The sequence below is a fragment of the Tasmannia lanceolata genome, unplaced genomic scaffold (assembly GCF_043159265.1).
Source record: "Tasmannia lanceolata isolate RefF3 unplaced genomic scaffold, GAP_Taslan_0.1 ptg000004l, whole genome shotgun sequence".
NCBI lineage: Eukaryota > Viridiplantae > Streptophyta > Magnoliopsida > Canellales > Winteraceae > Tasmannia > Tasmannia lanceolata.
Genome location: NW_027518681.1, coordinates 196,642 through 218,426, shown reverse-complemented (window position 1 = coordinate 218,426; position 21,785 = coordinate 196,642). Strand labels below are relative to the sequence as shown.

Below are 21,785 nucleotides of genomic sequence, written 5' to 3'. Positions count from 1 at the left end.
GTTGCTTGTGGAGTAATCTCATATTGACCTGAACTTAATCCACAGTACTAACAAGCAAATCATTAGATTATAAATTTCAATCAATTTGGGTTTGGGATCAATCAAAACAGGGGTGATTGTTGAACCATTGGGCTTGCAAAATTTCCGCAAATTTGGTGGACTTTTCAACAATTTCTGTGGAAATTTTGGTTGATATCTTTAAAATTTCGATGGGAATATTTAATATTTCGGTGGAAATCTTTTAAATAAGCATGAAAATGAAATTTTAGAATTTCAGCAAAATTTTAGAATTTCAATGAAACCGTGTAGAACAAATGACTCATTGTGAATTTCGTTTCGGTCATGGCCAAAATTCAAAATTTCGACCGATATTTAAACCATGCCACCAGTCTGATGCCTTGGAAAGCAGCCCTCACTTCCGCTTTGTTAGATTCCATGATACCAAAAGGCTTAGAGAAGGCTCGCTTAGTATCACCAGTCTCGTCTCTAATAAGGCCTCCGATGCCGGTAGGGTTCGGATTCCCAAAGCTAGAACCATTGAAATTTAACTTCAAACAACCGGGGTGTGGGGACCATCTAGGGGCCATTAACACCTTTCGATCCAACTCATGAAAATATCCCCCCCCCCCCAACATCGCCTGATATTTGTGCCTGAGTATAATTTTAAGTAAGGGAAATAAATTGTAAGCAACATAATCCTCTCAAATGAGGACGTGCTTCTGACCATGATTTTGATTGCGTGAGCATTCCATTCCATCCATAATCCCCAGAATGCGGCCAAGAGAATGAACTTCCATAAAAACAGCCTTTCCTAGGCCAAGGCGCAAAAAACCAAGAACTGAGGAGATCAGCAGTATGACTGGGAACATCCAGATTCCAAACCTATCGAGAATTTTAGCCTAGACAGGTATAGAATACTTACAGTGGAGGAGCAAGTGATCCACAGTTTCGCCTGCTCTATGCAAAGGGCAAAATCATCTATTATGAGCATATGGAAGCGTCAAAGTTGGTCAATAGTCTAGATTTTATTCTGGAAGGCTGTCGATCTGAAAGCGCAGAGTGGATGGAACCCTCCAAAATCTAGATAACTAGATGAGGCCATGAGGCCAATCATGTCGTTCTAGTCCCCAGCCTAATGGACATCTCATCCATCATATTAAGGCCTACAAATTAAATATTAAAGCTTTTGCCTCTCTTAGCAAAACCTTTAACAAGAACAAATAAATCAAGGGCTGGGATCATCTGATCAAGGTTGAATAAACAACAATGGGTCATATTTGTGTCCTTCGATTGGATCAACAGAGTTGATCATGTCAATAGGGCATAAAATAACCATTAGGGGAAAAAATTATGGGTGACATTTTTAGCATTTTTCATAGAAGTGATGCTGAAATTTGCTATAGTATCTAAGTCAAATAAGAAACATGGAAAATTGATAGTACCTCTTGCCATGATGATCATATTGACATTGCTTTATGATATATGCTACCACTGAAAATGCTCCTATCTTCGAGTATTGTTGATCACTGGAATGATTTTGCAATATAGCCAAGTCGTGATGCTCAGATCAATAGAATCTTGGGCTTTACCTCTTCGAGTATTGTTGATCAGTGGAATGATTTTGCAATATAGCCAAGCCGTGATGCTCAGATCAATAGAATCTTTGGCCTTACCTTGGTATATCAAAGAAAAATCATAAGAAATCCTGAGATCTGAATATCTCTTGCTTCCATCAATCAGAAACCCAGATTAATAAAAGAGATTAGGGTTAATCCTCCTAGTGAAACACACCTTCCTTCCTAAAGTGGAACTTCTAATAGATTTAATGTTTAATTTATCTAAAATCCATTTTAGCAAAAATCCTAAACACGGATTAGTAAAAAATCTAAGTGGCAATGTCGACTACCCTATTAGATCTCACGAGAGATTATTCCAGAATTCTCCTAGTGGTCCATATTGACACTTCTATGTTTTGGGTAAAAAAAGACCGGGCTCTGGACACTTTAAATTTCTGAAGTATGGACTTACATCATTTCCTTTAACAAATAATCTCTTTAGTCTAGTCTTTTAGGGAAAATGTACATTCATGTAAAGGGAACTAAATATATAGATCATGGCAGCAAATACCCAAATAATGAGCATTACATTCCATATAACAAAGAAATAATGATTTCCTTTTATGAGTACTTAATGTGCTGCACTCTTTATGATAAGACTAACTAATATCCATTCCATTCGAACTTTATTTTGTGCTCGTGGTTAATCTTCCGTTGACTATATCCAAAGGTATACACTTTACATATGATACGAATCACCAAATGTAGTTTCAACATTAAATTTAAAAGTGTCTCGTAATCGCCATCAAACACGAAGGTCCTGTTTGTTTTAGATTTTGAGAATGGATTGTGAGTTCAAAACTGATTACTGGACTAAAAATTAAAAGTAATTTTGAGTCCAATAATCAGTTTGGGACTCACAAAGGATTCTTAAAATCCAAAACAAATAGGGCCTAAATGAACTAATCAATCCCATATGCTCTACATGCCCCTCAAGTGATATGTATGGAAGCCTTTTTTGTCACTTGGTATGCAACTATCATCACAATGTATATGTGCTTAACAACCAACTTATGATCCCTAATGTTCTCTCTAACAATATGATAATATATGTAATTATGCCTACTTTCATTTTCACCCTTTTTTCTTCTTAGAGAAGAAACCTACTGTAGAATTATCCCAATAAATAACATATAGCCTAGAGATATGAGTGCACAACTCCAAGCCTTGTGATAAAATTCTGCAACCATAGTACCTGAAAAACAGTCTTGTAGCATGGAACGAACTCTGCCTCAATACTAGAAGAAAAGATCTGACACTAATGCTTCATGTTTTGAATGAGATGAGATTTCCCTCCTTCCACATAAGTAGGAGGACATCCCTAAGGTAGACTTCATATAATCGAGGTATTGTATTTATAAGAGAAAATTAGCAGGTTAGCCTTTTGTGAATGATCCTTAAACAGAACATCGCTCAAACAAAACCTCAATGAGTCTTACCATCAAGCCTAGCGTCAACATCATGTCATACATAGGGACAAGGGTGTGGAATCAAGATCATTGATCTGGTGAAACATGATGAGGAAAACCCATATGGTTCTAGTCCCGTACCTAATGGACATCCCATTCACCCAATTAACTGCTATAAATAATCAAAGCTTTAGCTTCTGATAGAGAAAACCTTAATGAAGCCTAATACTCAAGTGCTAGGATCATTCAATCAAGGTTGGGCAAACAATAATGTGCCAGGTTTAAGTTCGCCAGTTAGTTAACAAAACAGATCACGTCCACAGGGCACAAGTGGAGGGCCCAGGATGTGAGCCCAGGAAGTTATATGTCTTCAAGGATGCGAAGAATTGATGATGACTATTTATCTCGTAGACTATGAAAATATAATAAAACAAAGTTAATTTTTTTTTTTTTTGGAAACCTTAAAACGAGGGTTGGTTAAAGAACCTAGTATCATGTCTCTTGGCAAAAGTAACAAATTTTCCTTCTTGCAATTGACTATTCGGTTTTAGCTAAAACAACATATTTTTGTTGTAAGGTGGGGTCCATTTTTTGGCTATCCATGTCATTCAACTCATGCTCATATGTTGGTAGATCAATGCTATTAAAAAGAATTTTATTCTTGGACAAATTATGCAAAAAAAGAAAAAGAAAAAAGGGAATATAAGGGGAAGAAACGGAAATTGGGTCCATTGTCCCACACATAATTAAAAACTACTATTGAGGCATTTTATGCAGGCATCATCGCAGGGAAGTTGGTGGTCATGAGAGTCACACCTTTAATTGATTTAATCCAAAAGAAAACAGGGCCTAAGAATCACTGTTTTTTGCATTATTCTTATAAGTAATATAGAAATTTGATTTTTTTTTCCTTTGCATTGAAAGGAATTTTTTTTGGTAATAAATGAAATTTGCTCATATTTTTTTGCCTTCATCATTTTCTTGTATGTTTATGCAGCCTGAAAAGACTCACGACTCTAGATCTCATGGAAAACCAACTTGATGATCGGAGTCTTCCATCATGTCTAGGAAACCTTTCATCCCTGGATGATTTAGATTTATCAAATAATAATCTTAGAAACCCAACAGGTACGGAGTGGCAATAGTATTTTCTCATCCGAAATGATGATGGTTGAAGTAGTTTCTCTCTTCACTTCCACTTATCTCATATTTTCAATGATAAGATGATGCATATAATACGCTTTTGGTATAGGCCTTAGAGTATTTGGGGATCTTCAGCAGCTGCACCCTTTTTCAATTTTCAGAAGGCAACTGATCACGGCACAAACTTGTTTTGACAATAGAGCAAGCTCATCTTGTCCACATGGATGGGGAGATCATATAATGACTGTCATAGGCCTATGAAAAATATAATCAAAACGAGGATTGATTGATCAATAGGCTAGTATCATGTCTCTTGGTGAAAGTAACAAATTTTCCTTCCTTCAATTCTTAAAATAACACATACACATTAGATTAATTGTCTATTCGGTTTTAGCAAAAACAACATATTTTTTCCTTCATTCAACTCATGCTTATATGCTGGTGGATCAATGCCATACAAAAAAGTTTTGTTTTTCTTGGATAAATTAGGCAAAAAAGAAAAGAAAAAAGAAGGGAATAAAAGGGGAAGAAATGGAAAGTGGGTCCAATGGTGCGGCGATCAGAGGGTTAGACCAAAACCGAAAGATCTTGGGTTCGATGGAGATCCAAGAACAAGGTGAACCACAAGGAATCCGAGATCAATCCCGGAGACCTCTCAAACGCAATTATATGTCCAAAACGACATTATTCCAAATCAACAGAACTTAAATCTTAGGGTTTTTAAAGATTTTTTGGATGGGATCTTAGCTTCGATCACGATTTCCGGCCTCCAAGAATGGTCTCTCCACTTTCTCCCACACGAACACGCTCCTTTAGGGCACACGAACACGCTCTTTTAGGGCTGTTGCACGATTAGATTGGGTGAAACTTTGGAAAAACAACCCAAAAGTTGTATTTTTAGGTGTTTAATATGAAGCCCTAAGCCAGGTTTTGCAAATAGACAAAACCACCCTCTTAAAGCTTTAACTTCTATTAGAGAGGCGTTAAAGGGGGCGAATGCCGAGTCCAAGGGGGGAATTTATCACCGCCCTTTCTAATGTGATCAGAACCTTATGGGCTACCCCATGAGGAAGTACAAGGTCAATGGTTGTAATCACATTCATGCTCATGGCCCTTTTGGATTGCAGGAATTTTCTTAAAAAGTTTGGAAAAGAAATTTTTTATAAAATTTCTTCCGTTTCCATTGATTGATTACAAAGTTTTATTTATTAGGACTTTCATTTTACAATGGTACCCCTCTAAATAAACCGTAACCATATGATTTCAGTCTACGTTGTGAAATAAACAAAATCAAAGATTGGGATAATGATAAAGAGCCAAATCAACAGAATTGATCATGTCCACAAGACACAAGTGGTTCCAAAAAGTAATCATAGGAAAAATAATAATCTAAGGGTGATTTTTCTAGCAATTTTCATATAAGTAATATAAAACTTCGAGATTTTTCCCTTGCAGCAAGAGCAATTTATTGTTTAGTAATAAATAAATGGGTTTTGGGTTTTTATGCCTTGATAATTTTTCTTGTAGGTTTATGTTAATTTCTTGAAGAGACTCACGCAACTAGATCTCGGATCTAACAATCTTCACGATCAAAGTCTTCCATCATGTCTAGGCAACCTCTCCTCCCTTCAAACCTGGATTTATCAAGGAATAATCTGACATTCACATTTGCTGTCTCAACAGGTATGGGGCAATAGCATTTCCTCACCCAGACTGATGTATTTTTTTACAGGATTTTATTATTTTTCTGTCATAATACTACCCGCTTTAAGAAAAGTAAACTATAGATTTAATAAAGAAAATGGGAAATGATATTCCCACCCCCTCTTTTAAGATCTTTGGATCTCACAAGTCACAAGTCACAACACAGAGACAACCAATACAATGACTGGGCCATATCTTATAGGTCATACCATCCGAGAAAATGGAAAATGGGAAATGATATAGGTCATACCATCCGAGAGCACTCAGCCCAACGGAAATGTAATTGCCAATCCAATGGTCGCGCCACCATCGAAAAGTTGACTTCTGGTATTAGATCAGGGAAAATCATGCATTCATGAGGAAGAATTTAAAAGCTCTCTAAACTACACATGTAAACGGTGCGAAAAAGGAATTTGGAAATACGATCATCACCTACCTCCTTTGTTTGAACCAAAGTATTGTGGATTGCTTGAGCCCTATTACCGTTGACGTAACGACGGCGTTGAGGACGCTTGACGAAGGCGAATCATGCTCTCTTCTTCTTTTCGTTCCATTATCTCTCTCTCTCTCTCTCTCTCTCTTTAAGATTTTCCTATATCGCTTTTCTTTTTCTTTCTTTTTTTGCTTCTGCGGGGTTGAATTCCTACGCCAACTCAAACACTCAATTTTGGTAATAGAGATAAGTATTACTTTAAAACAAATCCTTAAAATCCTCTCTCATATTCACCTCTTTGCAACACTAACAACGTCCACAAGAAAGACGAACTATTGATTCAAGTGTAATCCTCTTTCTAGGAGTCTCAGGGAATGAGAACTCCTCCTCCACCTCTTTGAATTTCAAAAAGGTAGTAATTGGGACCCACTACCATTTAGGACTTTAGAATATTATACCTTTTTTTTTTTTTTTGATGGGTAAGTTGGGGTTAGGCAGGACCCCTACCAGATAACATAGATAATGAAAACAGATTACATCTAGGGGGGCTCAAAAGCCAACAAAGAGGGAACAAGCTCCCATTTACAGCTCAAACACCCAAAATAGGCAAGGTAGACAAGGAAAAAAAAAAAACTACAAGCGAGGGTATACAGTCCCATTAGAATCAGCTACAATGATGGCCAGCAAATCTATAGAGAGGTCAACCACGAGGATATCCACTCCCTCAATGCAGCAAGTGGGTTTAGAGAGAAAATTAGCAGCAGTGTTAGCTTCCCTCCACACATGGGATAACTTCCAGTTAGTCAGACATAAAAGAGCATCCCGAATATCAGCAAGAACCGGGATGGCCTACCAGGGACAGGTTCAATCATCATTGATGACATTCACAGCAGTTAGACAATCGGATTCAATCAAAGTATAAGTGAGACCCTTTTCCGCTGCAAGTCTAGCCCCCAGAAGGATAGCCTTCATTTTCCAGCACATGAATTTCTTCAGCAGGTAACCTGACAGAACAAGCAGCAACCTCCTTCCCCGACGAGTCACGAATAAGCCCACCCAACCCAGCATTATCACCATGGATGGCCGCATCGGTATTCAGCTTGAAAAACTGAATGGGGGGCTTATGCCAAGAACAATACTGAACATCTTTACTAGCTTGGAAACACCCTAAACCAAAGAATTCAGTGATTTTTATATTGCTTTGAGTCCTGGGATTTTCAAGCTGGAGAAAAGAGAGCCTCGAAGTGATAATGGAGAAGATAGAATGAAGGATTTGTTGCTTATGCCGAGGCTGAGTCCCATGATATTTCTTATTCCTTTCTTCCCAAATCTTATAGATAGCAGAGCAGAATCCAACTCTTATAATAGTCGCCACCTGACCAATCCCATCGATTTTGTTACGATCCAGTGTTCTTCAACTAAAACCGATTTTTGAGGCTCTCCCCTATGACCACACCTCGAAAGGATAGATTTCCAAATCCAGGCCGAGAAAGAGCATAGGAAAAAAAGATGATCAACAGACTCTACTCCAACATGACACAGTAAGCAGTTGACCTCCCTATTAACACCGAGGAACCCAAGCCTGTCCCTGGTGTAGAGCCGATTATTGAGAGCCTGCCAAGCAATGAGACTATGTCTCGGGATGTGCCCATTGGCCCAAATAGTCTTAGCCCAAGCCGGCCGAGAATACCGAGTTCTAATTTGGTCCCAAGCCGATTTGAGGGAGAACTTCCCATCAGGAGAAGCTTTCCAAATGACCTGGTCTTCAGAATCTTTCAGGAAAATCCCCGTACTGATAATGCCCCTGAGTTGGGACAAATTAGGAAAGCTGATTATCTGGTCCCAGCTCCCATCTTCATGCATTCCCGCAATGGTAGCCTGATTCATCTGATTGAAGAACACTCCTTCAGAAGTTTGCTTACATATAGGACCATTCGGATGCCAGGGTTGAGTCGAAAAATTGATCCCCTTCCCATGCCCAATGACATAACAAACTTGAGAACTAGCAAATTCCCTGTAGTTAAAAATACTTCTAACCCTCCAAGGAGGTTTCGAAGGCATAGGCCTTTCCCAGAAATTCTTCTTCTTGAGATATTTAAGTTTAAACCAGTTAACCCACAATGATTTCCTGTTATTAACGATGTGCCAAAGAAGCTTAACCTGAGCAACTTTATTAATGTCACCTAGCCTACGAATTCCAGCACCTCCCTCTTCTTTTGGACGGCAAATAAGATCCCAGGAGATCTAATGATATTTTTTCACCTGATCTTTGCCAGCCCAGAAAAAATTCCGAAAAATCTTTTCAATGTCTTGAAGAATAGTCGCAGGGATGTTATAGGTTCCAGACCAGTACACTTGGAAAGAAGAGAGCACTGACTTAATAAGTTCCAAACGGCCCGCTCTAGACAACATTTTATTACCCCACATAGCAAGTCGTTTCCGGATCTTACTCAGCAGCGGCTGACAGTCTTGGTTAGTCAATCTGGAGGTGATAAATGGGAGGCCCAAGTATCTGATGGGAAGGCGACCTTCATCAATATTGAGCTTGGAACAAATAACTTGCCTGAGATGGTCATGGATACCAGTAATAAAAACCTCACTTTTCAGAACATTAGCCTCCAACCCAGAAATATCTCTGAAAGACTTAAGGCAATCTAAGATCCCATCAACAGATTCTACATCTGGAGTAGAAAAATCATAACATCATCAGCGTACATAAGGTGGGAAATAGACAGATTCCCTTTGAAAAATGGGGTTTTAAATTTACCCAAGGCCAGAGCGCTGTTAAGTGAACAGGATAACATCTCCTTAACTAAGCAAAACAGAAGGGAGGAAAGAGGGTCCCCTTGTCGGAGCCCATTAGAGGAAGGAAAGAACCCCTTCGGAGAGGCATTGACTAGCACAGAAAAAAAAAACCAGAGGATATACATTGAAGAACCCAGTTACACCAACTCTGAGAGAACCCAACCTTAGTCATGAATTGAATGAGGGAATCATGAATAACGTCATCATAAGCCTTCCGAAGATCCAATTTGATACACATAGCTTTAACTCCATTGTCTCTATGGAAATTATGGCACAATTCATGGGTGAGAAGCACATTATCCTGAATAAGTCTGTCCTTGATGAAGGCAGGCTGATTAGGACTAATGGTACTATTCATGACTTTAGAGAGCCGGTTGGCCATCAATTTAGTAATAACCTTGTAAACAAAATTACACAAACAAATGGGTCTAAGCTGGTCCGGTTTACAGGCCCCATTACATTTAGGGATGAGAGAAAAAAAAGTAGTGTTCAGGACAGGAAGGATGTTACCTGAGCTGAAGCAATACTGAATGGCCTCAATCACATCAATACCAACCAAATACCAAAATGTTTTAAAAAAGGCCCCGTTGAAACCATTAGGCTCAGGAGCCCGGTTGCCATCACAATGGAAAACCACATCTTTGATTTCAGCAGAAGAGACAGGAGAAATGAGCATATCAGCATCTTCTTTAGATAAACAATGAGTAGGTTCAGGAATTACCCCATTCGAAGTCAGAGAGTGGTTCAGCAGAGCACAAAAGTGATTAACTAAAACCTCCTCAACCGATCTAGGGTCAGTACAAATCTCACCATTATGGTCCTCAATAACAGAAATAGCATTCTGATTTCTCCGCATAGAGATGGCGGAATGGAAAAAAGAAGTGTTAGAGTTCCCCAAATTCAGCCAGCTAACACGAGATTTCTGATGGTACAACTGCTCTTCATGCGTGGAAAGAACAATATTTTCCGCCTGAATAGTCTTCTCTTCACTTCGGAGGCCAACATTGCAAGGATCCCTGGCTATTCTATCCTGAGCATCACTGAGATTTTGACGAACCAACAGAGCTTTAATATCAATCCTATCAAAAAAATTCTTGTTCCAATCTCTTATAGCCAATTTGGCACCCTGGAGCTTTTTACAAATCCGAAAAATGGGGTTACCTTTGAGTCTAGCAGCCCAGCTTCTTTCCACAACTTCATAGAGGGAGGTATCAGACAACCACATATTATGGAACTTGAAAGGCTTACTACCTGATCCCTGAGTAGGAGAAAGGTTCACAATGATAGGAGCATGATCAGAGAGACCAGAGTTCTTATAATGAGCAAAAGAATGCGGGAAATCAGAGAGCCAATCAACATTTACAAGAGCACGATCAAGTCTTCTCAGTTTAATGTTATCCACCCTGGAACTATTATGCCAAGATAAAACTTGACCAACAGATTTCAGATCAGTAAGAGAGCAGCTTAATAATTATACCTAGCAGATTAATAATTACCTAGTTGAAGTATCTAGTTTCTAACTTAGCTTAGCCCAAAATGGAATACGTATTCAAAAACCCTCATAAATCTATGAGATGTGGCCCCACCATTCACCATCCAAATCATGCATAGAGCACAGCCCACCATTTACACCTCACTTTATGCGATGGGGCCCACCTATCTAAGTGATCTAACCCATTCATTTGTTCAACCGACCATAGACCTTGCCCAAAATTATAATACAAGGCATTATTTTTAAACTTCTTTTAGAGTAATCATTTTTTTTGTGTAAAATGGTCCCTGAATAGTGTGGCATACCTAAAAGTTTGCTACACTAGTCGCATGAACACTAAAAAATAAGACAGTTCGTATTAAGCTTCTCTCTCTCTCTCTCTCTATATATATATATATATATATATATATATATATATATATATATGTGAGGAAAGGGTTCCTGCTAACGTTAGCGTAAAACAAGGTGGGCCCAAATTGTTGGGGGGATCCAAAGCATTCATTTGGAAGGCCCTTTCATGGATAGGGTGTCCACAAGAAATCAACTCCATTGGATCATCTTAGGTTGTCCATTTGTGGGGTGAAAAAATGGGCAGATTAGTGGACAAACAGTCTCTGTCCATTTTCACCCCCACAAATGGACATCCTATGATGATCCAATGAGTTGGTACACACCCCATCCATGATGGCGCCTTTCAAATGAATGCTTCGGATCAGCCCAACAATGTGGCCCACCCTTGTTTTACGCTAACGTTAGCAGCTAAGCTAGCTGCTGTTTTACGATAACGTTAGCAGCTAAGCTAGCTGCTAAAGTTAGCAGAAACCCTTCTCGCTCTCTCTCTCTCTCTCTCTCTCTCTCTCTCTCTATATATATATATATATATATATATATATATATATATATATATATATATATATATTACGCTTACAATTTAAAGGGTTGTATGGTGGCATTGGCATATGACTATAAAATTAATTTATTAGGGGACATTCCGAATACTTCCTTATTGGGAAAATTAGGGAAATGACAATTCTCTAAGGATGGAAGCTACAGGTGTCTTCGCCATTGAAAATCCATCAATGAGGGGAATAGGACTGTTGGAGAATTGAACCCATTAAACTATCAAATTTCTAAAGAAACACAGCATGCCCTTTGATTGTGTAAGATACCCTACTTCACCGACCCAAAGTGGGGTCGGGTTTTACAATAATTCTCAGTAAGATCCCAAAGTGAAGAGGAGTTTCAGAGTAATTAGGAAACTGATTTATCCCTAACCTTTTAAAGATGTGTTTGCTTAATGTAAGAAAGAACACTTAACTGTAATCAAAGGTTGTTAGGGCTTTGTTTTCTCTGGCGCATCCTGGATCTACCATGAACAACCAGTTATTCCATTGTGTTAGCCCAAGGGTTCAACTAATCACCTATGTTTTGATGGTTAACAAACCCAAATTGGTTAGTTTTAGGGACTAATGAGTTGCCTTGAAGCGTATGTGCGTAAGACGGTTTACAGTGGATATATCTCATCTAGCACTGCACATCCTTCAAAGCGTGAGGATAAACCATAAACAATGTCACAGATCTAGACCTAAATGGAAGACACTCATCCTTGGAAGATATCCAAGAGACAAGCTCAATTGAAGTCGGTTTCAAGCAAGCAAGCATCAAGAAGAAAATCAAGTGGAAGACATGTTTAAGAGAGTGAACTTTCAACTTAGAATGTATATCCTGTCTCTTAATATTTTCCAAGGTTAAGTCGCACTAAAAATATTACAAAAATGTTTTAAAAATGATTTTAAAACCAAGTCCCCAAACTTCAAAATTCATAAAAATGGTTTTGAACAAAAAATTGGAAAGTCCTTGATCCTCAGTCGATTGCGAGCCAACAAATTGCAAAAAATAAAAGGAACAGTCTATCGGGCGGTCTACCGAACCCCGTCCAGTGGACCAAGATTGGTTGACCGAGACCCCGTGGTCGACCATGCCCAATAAACTAGCTTTTTAAAATAGCCCAACGGCTAGTTGGGCGGTCGACCGAGAGGTCTATCGCCAGAGCCGTTAGAGCCGTAAAACGGCTAGTTTTTGTTGGTACATTATAAATACACATCCATTTGCATTTATTTCAATTCTAATGACTCACCAACACTCTTAAGCATTGATTAAACATCTGCAAACCTATTTTGGATTTAAAACTACTGTCTCCATCTCTTGTGTCTTGATTTGGCTAAAACATTTGAGAGATTGGATTATACTCAACTTGTATTCTATTGTGAGAGATTTCTTCATCATTCTTCATCGTGCAATCAGCCCCTAAAATGAGGCAAAGCAAGATCTTTCTCTTCTTCATTAATTCTCATTGTAAAGGTGGAAGGGCACCAATATTAAACCCCTTGAAGCTTCAAGCTTGTATGGGCTCGCATCCGGCCTACTAGGGAGGATAGCAATAGTAGATTGCCTCGATGAGCAAAACTTGAGAAGAGTGGAGTATGCCATGGTTTGAAGGCTGAATCACTATAAATGATCGGTGTACATTTCTCTTTCCCATATCTTCTTTTCTTCTCTTAGTTATGCTTATCGTGTTTATATTTTCATTCTACTTGGCTAACCACTCAACTAAAGATTAATAAGCAAAAGGGTTAGGATTAAAGATCAACGTTTAAAGAGCTTAAAATTTTAATAGCCAACCAACTCCCACCCCCTGTTTCGTGGTTGTCCTACTTGGGATTCACATTGATTTAAGCATAAGGCTTTGGATAGATCTGAAGGCTACATCAAAACTAAGTTCGTCAAGGAGATGATTCAACGTTCAGATAATGTGCATCATTTGCACCTTCAATTTGATCATCATGGCAGAGGTAACGATCTTTTTCCGCTTAAGATTGATTAATTTTCTAACAAATATCATCAGTAGGCTAAATAAAAATGTATAATTTAAGAAAAAGTATAAAATAAAAAATATCATTAAATTATCATGCTATTTTCACAATGAATTATAAAAATGAAAATATCGTGATATTTCTTAAATTCTCGGGATTATTTCAGGATTTTCTCGTTTTATAAGACATCTTATTCCCCCTGCTCATTTAACGTATCCTCCCTTCATTATCAATCACTGTCATAAAAAATAGAAAGAACCATAAGAGATTAGGATGGGTAGAAATATACAAACAAGTACCATGATCCGGATTTTTGAAACACCACCAAGTGATAAAAATAAATACAAAATGAAGGATACATTAATCTCTATGAATGTGTACTGAGGTTCTCGCTGTTCGTCCATCCATCTTGAACTTGAGCTGAATACTGCAAGTTCCAGAGAACATCTTCTATTGATGGACGCTCACCAATATCTTCAGATAGACAGTTTATGGTGATCTCAACTGCAGTTTTTAAGGACTCATAGGCAAAAGTACCTCTAATGGAAGGATCAGTTTCCCCCCTCAGTTTTTTCGGGCCTTCTGCTAGGCCTCTCTCTAGCTGTGAACCACAAAAAAACATATATAAACTATAAAAAAATTACTAAAATTTCAACATACTATTATGAACTAAAAATCTATTCATGATTCAATCTTGATGTCTAATGGCGTGTCACAACTCGCAATCATGGGTTCAAAATTTCCTAATATAAGGAATTCATTTCCTTAACATACTAACAAAACCTTCTTTCTCCAGTTATTAAAGGAATTTTTTTTTGTTTTTTGAATAATCCAAACACTTGAATCTTTTCTGAAGAGATTTCCATGTTTTTTAAAAACTAGAAATATGTTTTAGAAATAGCTGATTAATAGCTTAGAAATAGTAAAAAAAGGTTTCAATTTCTCTCTCTAAATGCATTAATAGTAAAATTGAGGAATGGGTTGTTTACCTTAAGTTTCAAGACATCCAATTCTGTCTGAGATGTGATGGGATTTCCTGTAATAATTTCTAGTAGAATAACTCCCAGCTGATAAACATCTTCTTTATCACCATGTCCAGTACTGCAGATAAAGAAAGTAAAAACCAATTCGAACTCAATTCACAGTAACATGCTTGGTGGTCCTCACTATATACACTCCCACATGTAAGAAATATAAACGCTTTTTAGGCTGACGATGATCAAACTACACTTAATTTTGATTTGGGTTTTATATAAGACACACTCCAGCTATAAGCATTATATCAAAAAGGTGGTTGTTTACTTGTCGAGATCGTCAAGTTCTGCTCCATTGAAAGGGCTTTCAGAACCGACCTACATTATTAAAGATGAAAATTAGCTGAAATTGAGACCTTTTGGTTCAAACAAAAAAAAAAGATCAATAAAATTAGGGGTGTATTAAGTAAATGTGGATACTTCATATTAACAAAACATAAAACCTGAACTATTCACTCTAGGTGGAGCTCACCATAGTGATCTTATTGATAAATGGTCTTGGAAGCTTATAATCACTAATTTTTGCTGTGAGATTTTCGTCCAACAAAATATTCTTTATATTAAAATTATTTCTTAAAACACCAGGCACAATTCTTGTATGCAGGAATTGGATTCCTCTTGCAATTCCCGTAGCAGCAGCTAATCTTTGTGGCCATTTCAGCATCTCTTGCTTTCGCCGTTCTGCCAAATAAATTATAAGAATTGAAATCCTATGATATTTCAGATATTAATGGCTGAAAAGCAATAGGATAATGGTTATTCCCCTTACCAGTAAGATGACTCCTCAGTGTCCCATTTGAAACGTATTCGAAGACAAGAAAGATGGTATCAGTGGCATTAGGGGATTCCTCATAAGTGACAAAGCAGTGTCCAAGAATGCTGACCAAATGGCGATGTCTGAGCTTTGAAATTACTTCCATTTGCTGTTTTAAGATTTTAAGAGCATGCCTTTGCTTTAGTTTCAGACACCTCACCACGACCAGTGATCCGTCACTGAGCCAGCCTTTGTACAGCTAAAATTACAAAAGAAACCAAGACGATGTGAAATTATTCAGATGTCAACATTGAAAGAATGAAAGTGAAGCAGTCTGTGTCTAGTAGAGATGATGTTCTAACCATATCAATTTACAGAATTCTATCAAATTCATGGAGATATGATGATGGATCATCACCCAATGTCAGAAAAGAATAATAACTTCCAGTTTTTCAAATATTCTATATTGGCCCAGTAAGACACACCATAATCAGGAAAGGTTACTGCAAAATATGAAAATGGGAATATTATCCTCATTTCTGGGACATTAAATAGAACAGTCCAAATCTTTTGTCCTTATTAGGATGCCCATGTTGGAAACTCTAATGACATAGACATTACAAGAAAACTGTAATTTACTGTCCTCTTGAGATACTTTAGTTCAGGAGCTATAAGTATAACTACGCAAATTTGACTTATGTACGTAGAAAATTCACTTGGTATAACTAGTGATTGAAAGACACCATATAGAGAGAGATATGGTAGTGCTTAAAATCTCATCGTTGGTCAAGAAGTCAACCCAAAGCAAAAGTGGGTTGAATCAGGCAGTCAATGATTTAGCCAGCAAGCTGATTGCATCGGGTGGATCAACGAGTTTTACTGACTCGGTAGATCTGAAATCAAGTTGACTTGTGCAAGTCAATGATTGACCAAGTGAAGTTTCAAACGTAGAAAAAGTAAATCCAATCAACTACTGATTGTGGAGATATAAAACAGAGCATTGATGCATTTTTAAGGATCCAACTTTTCACTACATGAAATTATAAAAGTGTGAAAACTCAAAATGATCTGACAATAACAAATCATACAAGTGAAAATAAATGTTTTTCGATAGAGTTGAACACTATTACCGACTGAATTAGGCCTATAATGTTTTCAAAGAACCTTTATTACTTTGAGATCTTTACCATGAGTGCGTGTGATTACTTGTTTAAATTTTGAGAAAATAAAATATTCGGAAACCAGCTTAGCTATTTGGAATCTTTCAGACAGATTTACACTGTAGACACCCAAAAACATTTCTTCATTGCTCTTGATCCATTCATAACTTGGGAGTTAGGCTGCTAAGGGAATGGAGAACTGATAAGGAGGATAACTTTATATGAAATTCACTACTTACCACTTAATAGACTGAAACTTGAGGGGATTTTTGTGTCGAACACATGAACAAAATAATTAGTATTCAAAAGAGTTTAAGTGACACAACAGGCACAGTCCAAAAATCAACAGTTAAACGGTTATTGGCAAATTATGGTGGAAACAGAGCAAATAAACAGGACTCATTGAGGTCTACCAGATCTTAAAAATCTGTCATCTATTTTCTACAGTCAGTTTTGTTTCAATGCTCACAGGCACATACGTTGGAAACATTCACTCTTGTGTCATGGTTAGAGCCACAACTTGGGTAGTCTATTCAGCTCTAGATAGAAGAAGGAAAATACAACACTATCCCCTTATCCTTTCTTTAGAGTTTATTAACATTTCGTAAATGATCTACCTATTCTGTTGCCTTCATTAATCAATGCAGTGGTTAGGATGACAAAGTCAACATTATACTGAAACATTTAATTACATGATCATTTGTCCCCGAGCATTTTAAGAACAAATATATAAGATTGTTATTATGAGTAGTAGCCGATATTTTCCATCTGAAATAGATTCACTGTCATACCTGACCCTGAGATCCTTCCCCCATTAAATTCGACGGCTCGAAGTTATTTGTTGCTTCTTCGAGTTCCTCCAGAGTAAAAGCATGATATGGTGGGAGCCCAAGTGCTCCGAGCCTCATTGCCTGAGACATATGCCCTGTCATAGATAAAATTGGCTTCACAAATTTTAATCATTCCTATCAAAGAAACATTGAGAGCTCCATGCAAGAATCCATTTACAAAAGTCTATATACACTACCAAGCAGAAACATTACAAAAGAAATTCAGAAAGATTAGGCCCTTAAACCATAGACGCTAGTCTGGAAAACTTGGGTACATTTCTACTGAAATTTTCAACGATGGTAAAGTGAAAGAAAAATCATTCATGGTCATTCTATAGACAGATAGCAATGAATAATGGTGGAAGAGAAAGAACAGCTTACTAGATTCAGTACCCAGTCTTGGGGATATCCGAACTGACGTTTTTTCTATGACAGATTTCTGGGATCTAGAGTTCCCTTCATTCTTTTTCCCCAAGCTCTTAACTATCACCCATATTAACATCATACATGCTACCAAAGATCCCACAATCCCCCCAACAATTCCAAGTAAGAGGCCTAACTTGGTTTTTGATGTTTCCTTCTGTTTACTTGGCATAACTGCAGCCAAAACTTCTACATGGCAAAATGAGTTTGAATGTTGATACTTTGAATCCCCAGAAGACAAACAATTCCATGAATACAACACAATTCGGTCTGAAGAATTAGAACAGACGCAGGGAGGCAAACCTCCAATCAAAAGATTATGAGAGAGATCCACAAAATTGAGTCCATTTCTGCAAGATGTATCCATTGGAAGAGCTCCACTCAATTTATTACCAGCCAAATCCAAGTACTGAATTGAAGGTAAAGAGAACAAAAGAGATGGGATTGGCCCCACAAGTTGATTGAAAGAGATATCTAATCTTTGGAGCTGATCAAAGGACTGAAGTTCAGAATTAATACTTGAGTGGAAAGAATTGTTTCTCAATACTAAACTGACAAGCTTATTCCCCAATGAGGGAAACTCCGGTCCGAGGATATTGCAACCCAAGTCCAATTCTTCAAGAACTGTTAAGCTACTAAGATCAGGAACACTTCCGTTGAACAAATTATCATGAAAAATAAAACTCTGAATGCTGGTCAATGAATAAATTTGCAATGGGATTTTCCCATAAATAAAATTTGAACTTATATTCAGTACTTGAAGAGACGAAAATCGATTGATTTTTGCAGGTAAAGGCCCCCACAAACCCAATGACACAAGTGACAGTACCTTCAAGCTTGACAACTTAGAAAGAGTGGTGAAAAGGGAGCCGATCGAAAAATTCGAAGATAGAGTTTGAGAAGAGATGGAAAAGACTTTACTAGGATAAGGGGATCCTTTGTTTCCTATGACAGTTAATTCAATTACATGGTTTCCCGAGCAGACTATTTTAAGAGACTGAGAAGGAGGAATGTAACAGAAATTAGTCCACCTGTTCCAGCCATTGAGAACAGATGGGTACTCCAAAATGCGTTGAAATCGGAACAAGGCCATGGTTTCAGAGGGAAGCAATTGAGCAAAAGAGAATGGAAGAACAAAGAAAATGAGAATAGTTAGGAAGGTAAAACTATGTGTGTTTTCCATGGTTGGGAAGAAAAGATTGGTAAATGTAGAAAGAACACAGATAAAAATATTTACATTCTAATGCGGCGATTTAGACTCCTAATTTATACATAACTTTTACTATCTGTAAATAATCCTAATGCAAATAGAACTAAGAATTAAACCAAAAGGAAAATAAGAAATCTAAAGAAACAACAAAAAATGTCCTACATCACATAAATGAAAATTCAGCAATATAAGAAAGAAGCAAGTAAACAAGGACTCCAATTTTTCTATTACTAGAAACTAAAAGACTTGAAACTAGTCACAGAATTGAGTCTAAATCTCAGTCCTCTCCATTTATGGAAATTAATTGTGAAGGGACTGAAACCCAAGAAAACAAACAAAGCTGAAATTTGGTGCAAAATGGAGTGTAAAATCCACAGACTAAGAAAGACAATGAAATTTTTTTCCCATTTTACCTAAAATTTTGATCTGAAAGTGAAGAACAATGCAAAATGGTTTTGGGTGTGGAGTGAGTATGAGTTTCAGTGTTCTTTCCCAGATGGAGAAATCATTTACTAGAAGATGAAAGTCCTTGCAAATGGGTTTTGAATTTTAAGTACTGATAACAAAAAAAAACCCAGAAAAAAAAAGAGTTAAAATTGAAGGATTTAAAGATAAACAAACCCAGATGTGTCAGGAGTTAGAGAAATAGAAAGAGAAAAGATTTTTTTTTTTTTAAAGTCCAAACATTTCAGCAATCAATGTTAAAAATAAGAGCTTCAAAAGATTGGTGTAAGATAATTTGAAGTGGGTGTAAAGAAGATGAGTTGAGAAGAAGAGAAGTGGTCTAGAATGGCAGTGAAAGGAACAGAAGAGAAGTAGAGCAGTGCAGAGCAGAGGAAGGAAGAGAAGAGCTTTCTGTAGAAACAGAGGGGCAAATGATAGGCTAAAAGTCCTGTAAGAAAGTGCACGTGTCGGCGGCACGTGCGTAGTGTGAGAAGGAGCGTTGGGAAGTGAGCTAAGATCTGACCCTATTTCGGTGTTTTAATTAGCGCTCGTGGGCAGACAAGAGGGCATGGATTTCAGCAAGTCTACATCTTTAGATTCCTTCCTTCCATTAAGATCCAAATCAACCCAACAGGTCCAACTACTGTATTTATCATTCCATTAAAATGGTGGGACCCACCTTATCAAAGCAAGGTGTAAAATGGTAGGCCCCACCTTATACATGAATATGAATTTGGGTGGTCGGACCCACACAACGAATACATGGTGTAAGATGGTGGGCCTGACTCTATGTATGGATTTGGGTTGAGATAGTGAGCACTGGTATACTTAGTGTGCCCCACCCTATTCCTGTGTTTGAGGGAAATTTTTAGGACGCACCGTATCAAAACATGGTGCAAAGTAGGGGGGGTTTTATATTCTGCGGGCAAGAAGTCCATTATTTTTCAAAAAAAATACTGTAGGACTAACTTCATAGGATGATCCCAACCGTTCATATATTGGGCCACAACTTAAATAAGCATATCCACAAGATGATCTTAACCCTCCGATTTGTAGAGAGACTTCACATTTTAGAAAAACCTCCATAGATTGGGAAGTTGGGATCATCCTATCGAGATGATTTACCGGTTAACACATATTTAAGTTGTGGCCCAACAGATGAACGGTTTCGATCATCATATGAAGTGGGTCCACAGTAGTTTTTGAAAAATAAGGGATTTCACAGGCACATAGATGTTGTAATTTACATCAATCATGGACATTTTTGTGTCATTTTACGTACCGTTGTCGGCAATGTTTTGAATTAATATTCAACGATAACAAAATTAAGATTAAGTGTGATTTAATCATTATAACAGCCAATAAAAATTCAAACTTGTAAATTTATTTTAGAGTCAATATTTTTGAATTAATTGGACCATTTTTTCCACCTCAAACAATTTTTTGTAGAGAAAAATAAAGATTAAAATTTGCAAGATTTCAGCCCATATAGCTGACAAATCTTTACCTCCCTTAGGCCATGTTTGGATCTCAAGATAAATATTTCCGACGGAAACTTTTTCTATGGAAAATGTTTCCTTTCCTCGATTTCGAAGGGAATAATATGATTGTGGTTAATTTATAGGGATATATCATGAGGTCCTTCTAAATAAAAATTGAATAAGGTGGATTCAAATTATCAAAAAAAAAAAGGTAGGAAATTTTTTATATTTTTTCCCTTTCCAAACTTTTTCCATAAAATTGCTACACTCCAAATTTTGACATTGTCGTTTGTAAAGAGCCATTTTTGCTTTGATCAAAAGCCCAAATATTTTATTCCTTGAAAAATGTAAAGTTTACAGTCAAAGCAAACGAATGGGTATAGTATTTACACCCATCTGCTTTGATACGTCCACTCCTCTTTTCACTTTACAGCAACTAAGAAGACCTTATTGTAGATATTTTGTTAATTGAAAAAGGACGCGGGCCGGGTCGAATCGATTCCTCATATGAGAGCAAACATACCACAATGTTCAAAGGGGATTTTCTGAAACAAAAAGATGTTGAAAATAAAAGGAAATTAGACATAAGGGAGCCAAATAAAAGGCATAATATCAGAGGGGTCAAGGGTTTGTTGGAAATGACAGAAGGGGGTCAAAATTTGGATTTCGAAATTTCGAATGACGAGAATGCCCCTCTGGCAGAAACAGTGAAATGACTTAGAAAAAATAAAATAAAAAACATTTACGTTTTCCCTCCTCTCTCTTTCCTCTTCTCTCCTCTCGTCTCTGTTAAATTTATTTCGTCCTCTCCTCCCTCCGGCGATCTCTACGGCAATCACTCCGGCGATCTCGACGGCGATCTCGACCAAGGTGAAGTACGTATCAAACCTCGCATTTGAAGGAAACCCTACCTGGTACGTCGTTTCCTTCCCTTCCTTTATTCAATCTCATTTTTATTTATTTTTGAAGAGGAA

The 21,785-nt window shown here is 37.4% G+C and overlaps 2 protein-coding genes across 5 annotated transcripts; both read right to left on the bottom strand.

Annotated features, from left to right (window-relative positions):
- Nucleotides 1–7,251: 7,251 nt before the first annotated feature.
- LOC143875916 (uncharacterized) lies at nt 7,252–10,335 on the bottom strand. Its single transcript, XM_077377495.1, has 5 exons — nt 9,258–10,335; nt 9,073–9,201; nt 8,568–8,986; nt 7,860–8,465; nt 7,252–7,680 (listed from the first exon to the last, which is right to left on the bottom strand). The coding sequence occupies exons 1-5, from the start codon at nt 10,333–10,335 to the stop codon at nt 7,252–7,254; spliced, it is 2,661 nt and encodes an 886-aa protein (XP_077233610.1).
- A 3,391-nt stretch (nt 10,336–13,726) lies between these two features.
- Nucleotides 13,727–19,847, bottom strand: LOC143875977 (putative LRR receptor-like serine/threonine-protein kinase At1g14390). Of its 4 annotated transcripts, none has more exons than XM_077377553.1 (7): nt 17,635–19,845; nt 17,215–17,348; nt 15,279–15,522; nt 14,982–15,190; nt 14,778–14,827; nt 14,465–14,576; nt 13,727–14,076 (listed from the first exon to the last, which is right to left on the bottom strand). In XM_077377553.1, exons 1-7 carry the CDS (start codon nt 18,857–18,859, stop codon nt 13,843–13,845), a joined length of 2,208 nt encoding a protein of 735 aa, XP_077233668.1. In that variant the 5' UTR covers nt 18,860–19,845; the 3' UTR covers nt 13,727–13,842. The 4 variants fall into 4 exon arrangements, 2 of the variants coding, with proteins under 2 accessions (XP_077233668.1, XP_077233669.1); XM_077377554.1 differs by having other exon boundaries at nt 13,939–14,076; nt 14,465–14,511; nt 17,635–19,846; XR_013250248.1 differs by having other exon boundaries at nt 13,975–14,076; nt 14,465–14,641; nt 17,635–19,847.
- Nucleotides 19,848–21,785: the final 1,938 nt, after the last annotated feature.

What these genes read in the sequence shown, in the direction of transcription:
- LOC143875916 (XM_077377495.1), bottom strand. Translation starts at nt 10,335, where the DNA reads ATGTGGTTGTCTGATACCTCCCTCTATGAAGTTGTGGAAAGAAGCTGG. An exon ending in TAACAGCGCTCTGGCCTTGG is followed by an intron (nt 8,987 to 9,072) that starts GTAAATTTAAAA and finishes TTTCTACTCCAG; the next exon opens with ATGTAGAATCTGTTGATGGG. An exon ending in TCTGGGCTGGCAAAGATCAG is followed by an intron (nt 8,466 to 8,567) that starts GTGAAAAAATAT and finishes AAAGTTGCTCAG; the next exon opens with GTTAAGCTTCTTTGGCACAT.
- LOC143875977 (XM_077377553.1), bottom strand. Translation starts at nt 18,859, where the DNA reads ATGGAAAACACACATAGTTTTACCTTCCTAACTATTCTCATTTTCTTT. An exon ending in ACTGAGGAGTCATCTTACTG is followed by an intron (nt 15,191 to 15,278) that starts GTAAGGGGAATA and finishes TTTATTTGGCAG; the next exon opens with AACGGCGAAAGCAAGAGATG. An exon ending in GAACTTGACGATCTCGACAA is followed by an intron (nt 14,577 to 14,777) that starts GTAAACAACCAC and finishes CTTTATCTGCAG; the next exon opens with TACTGGACATGGTGATAAAG.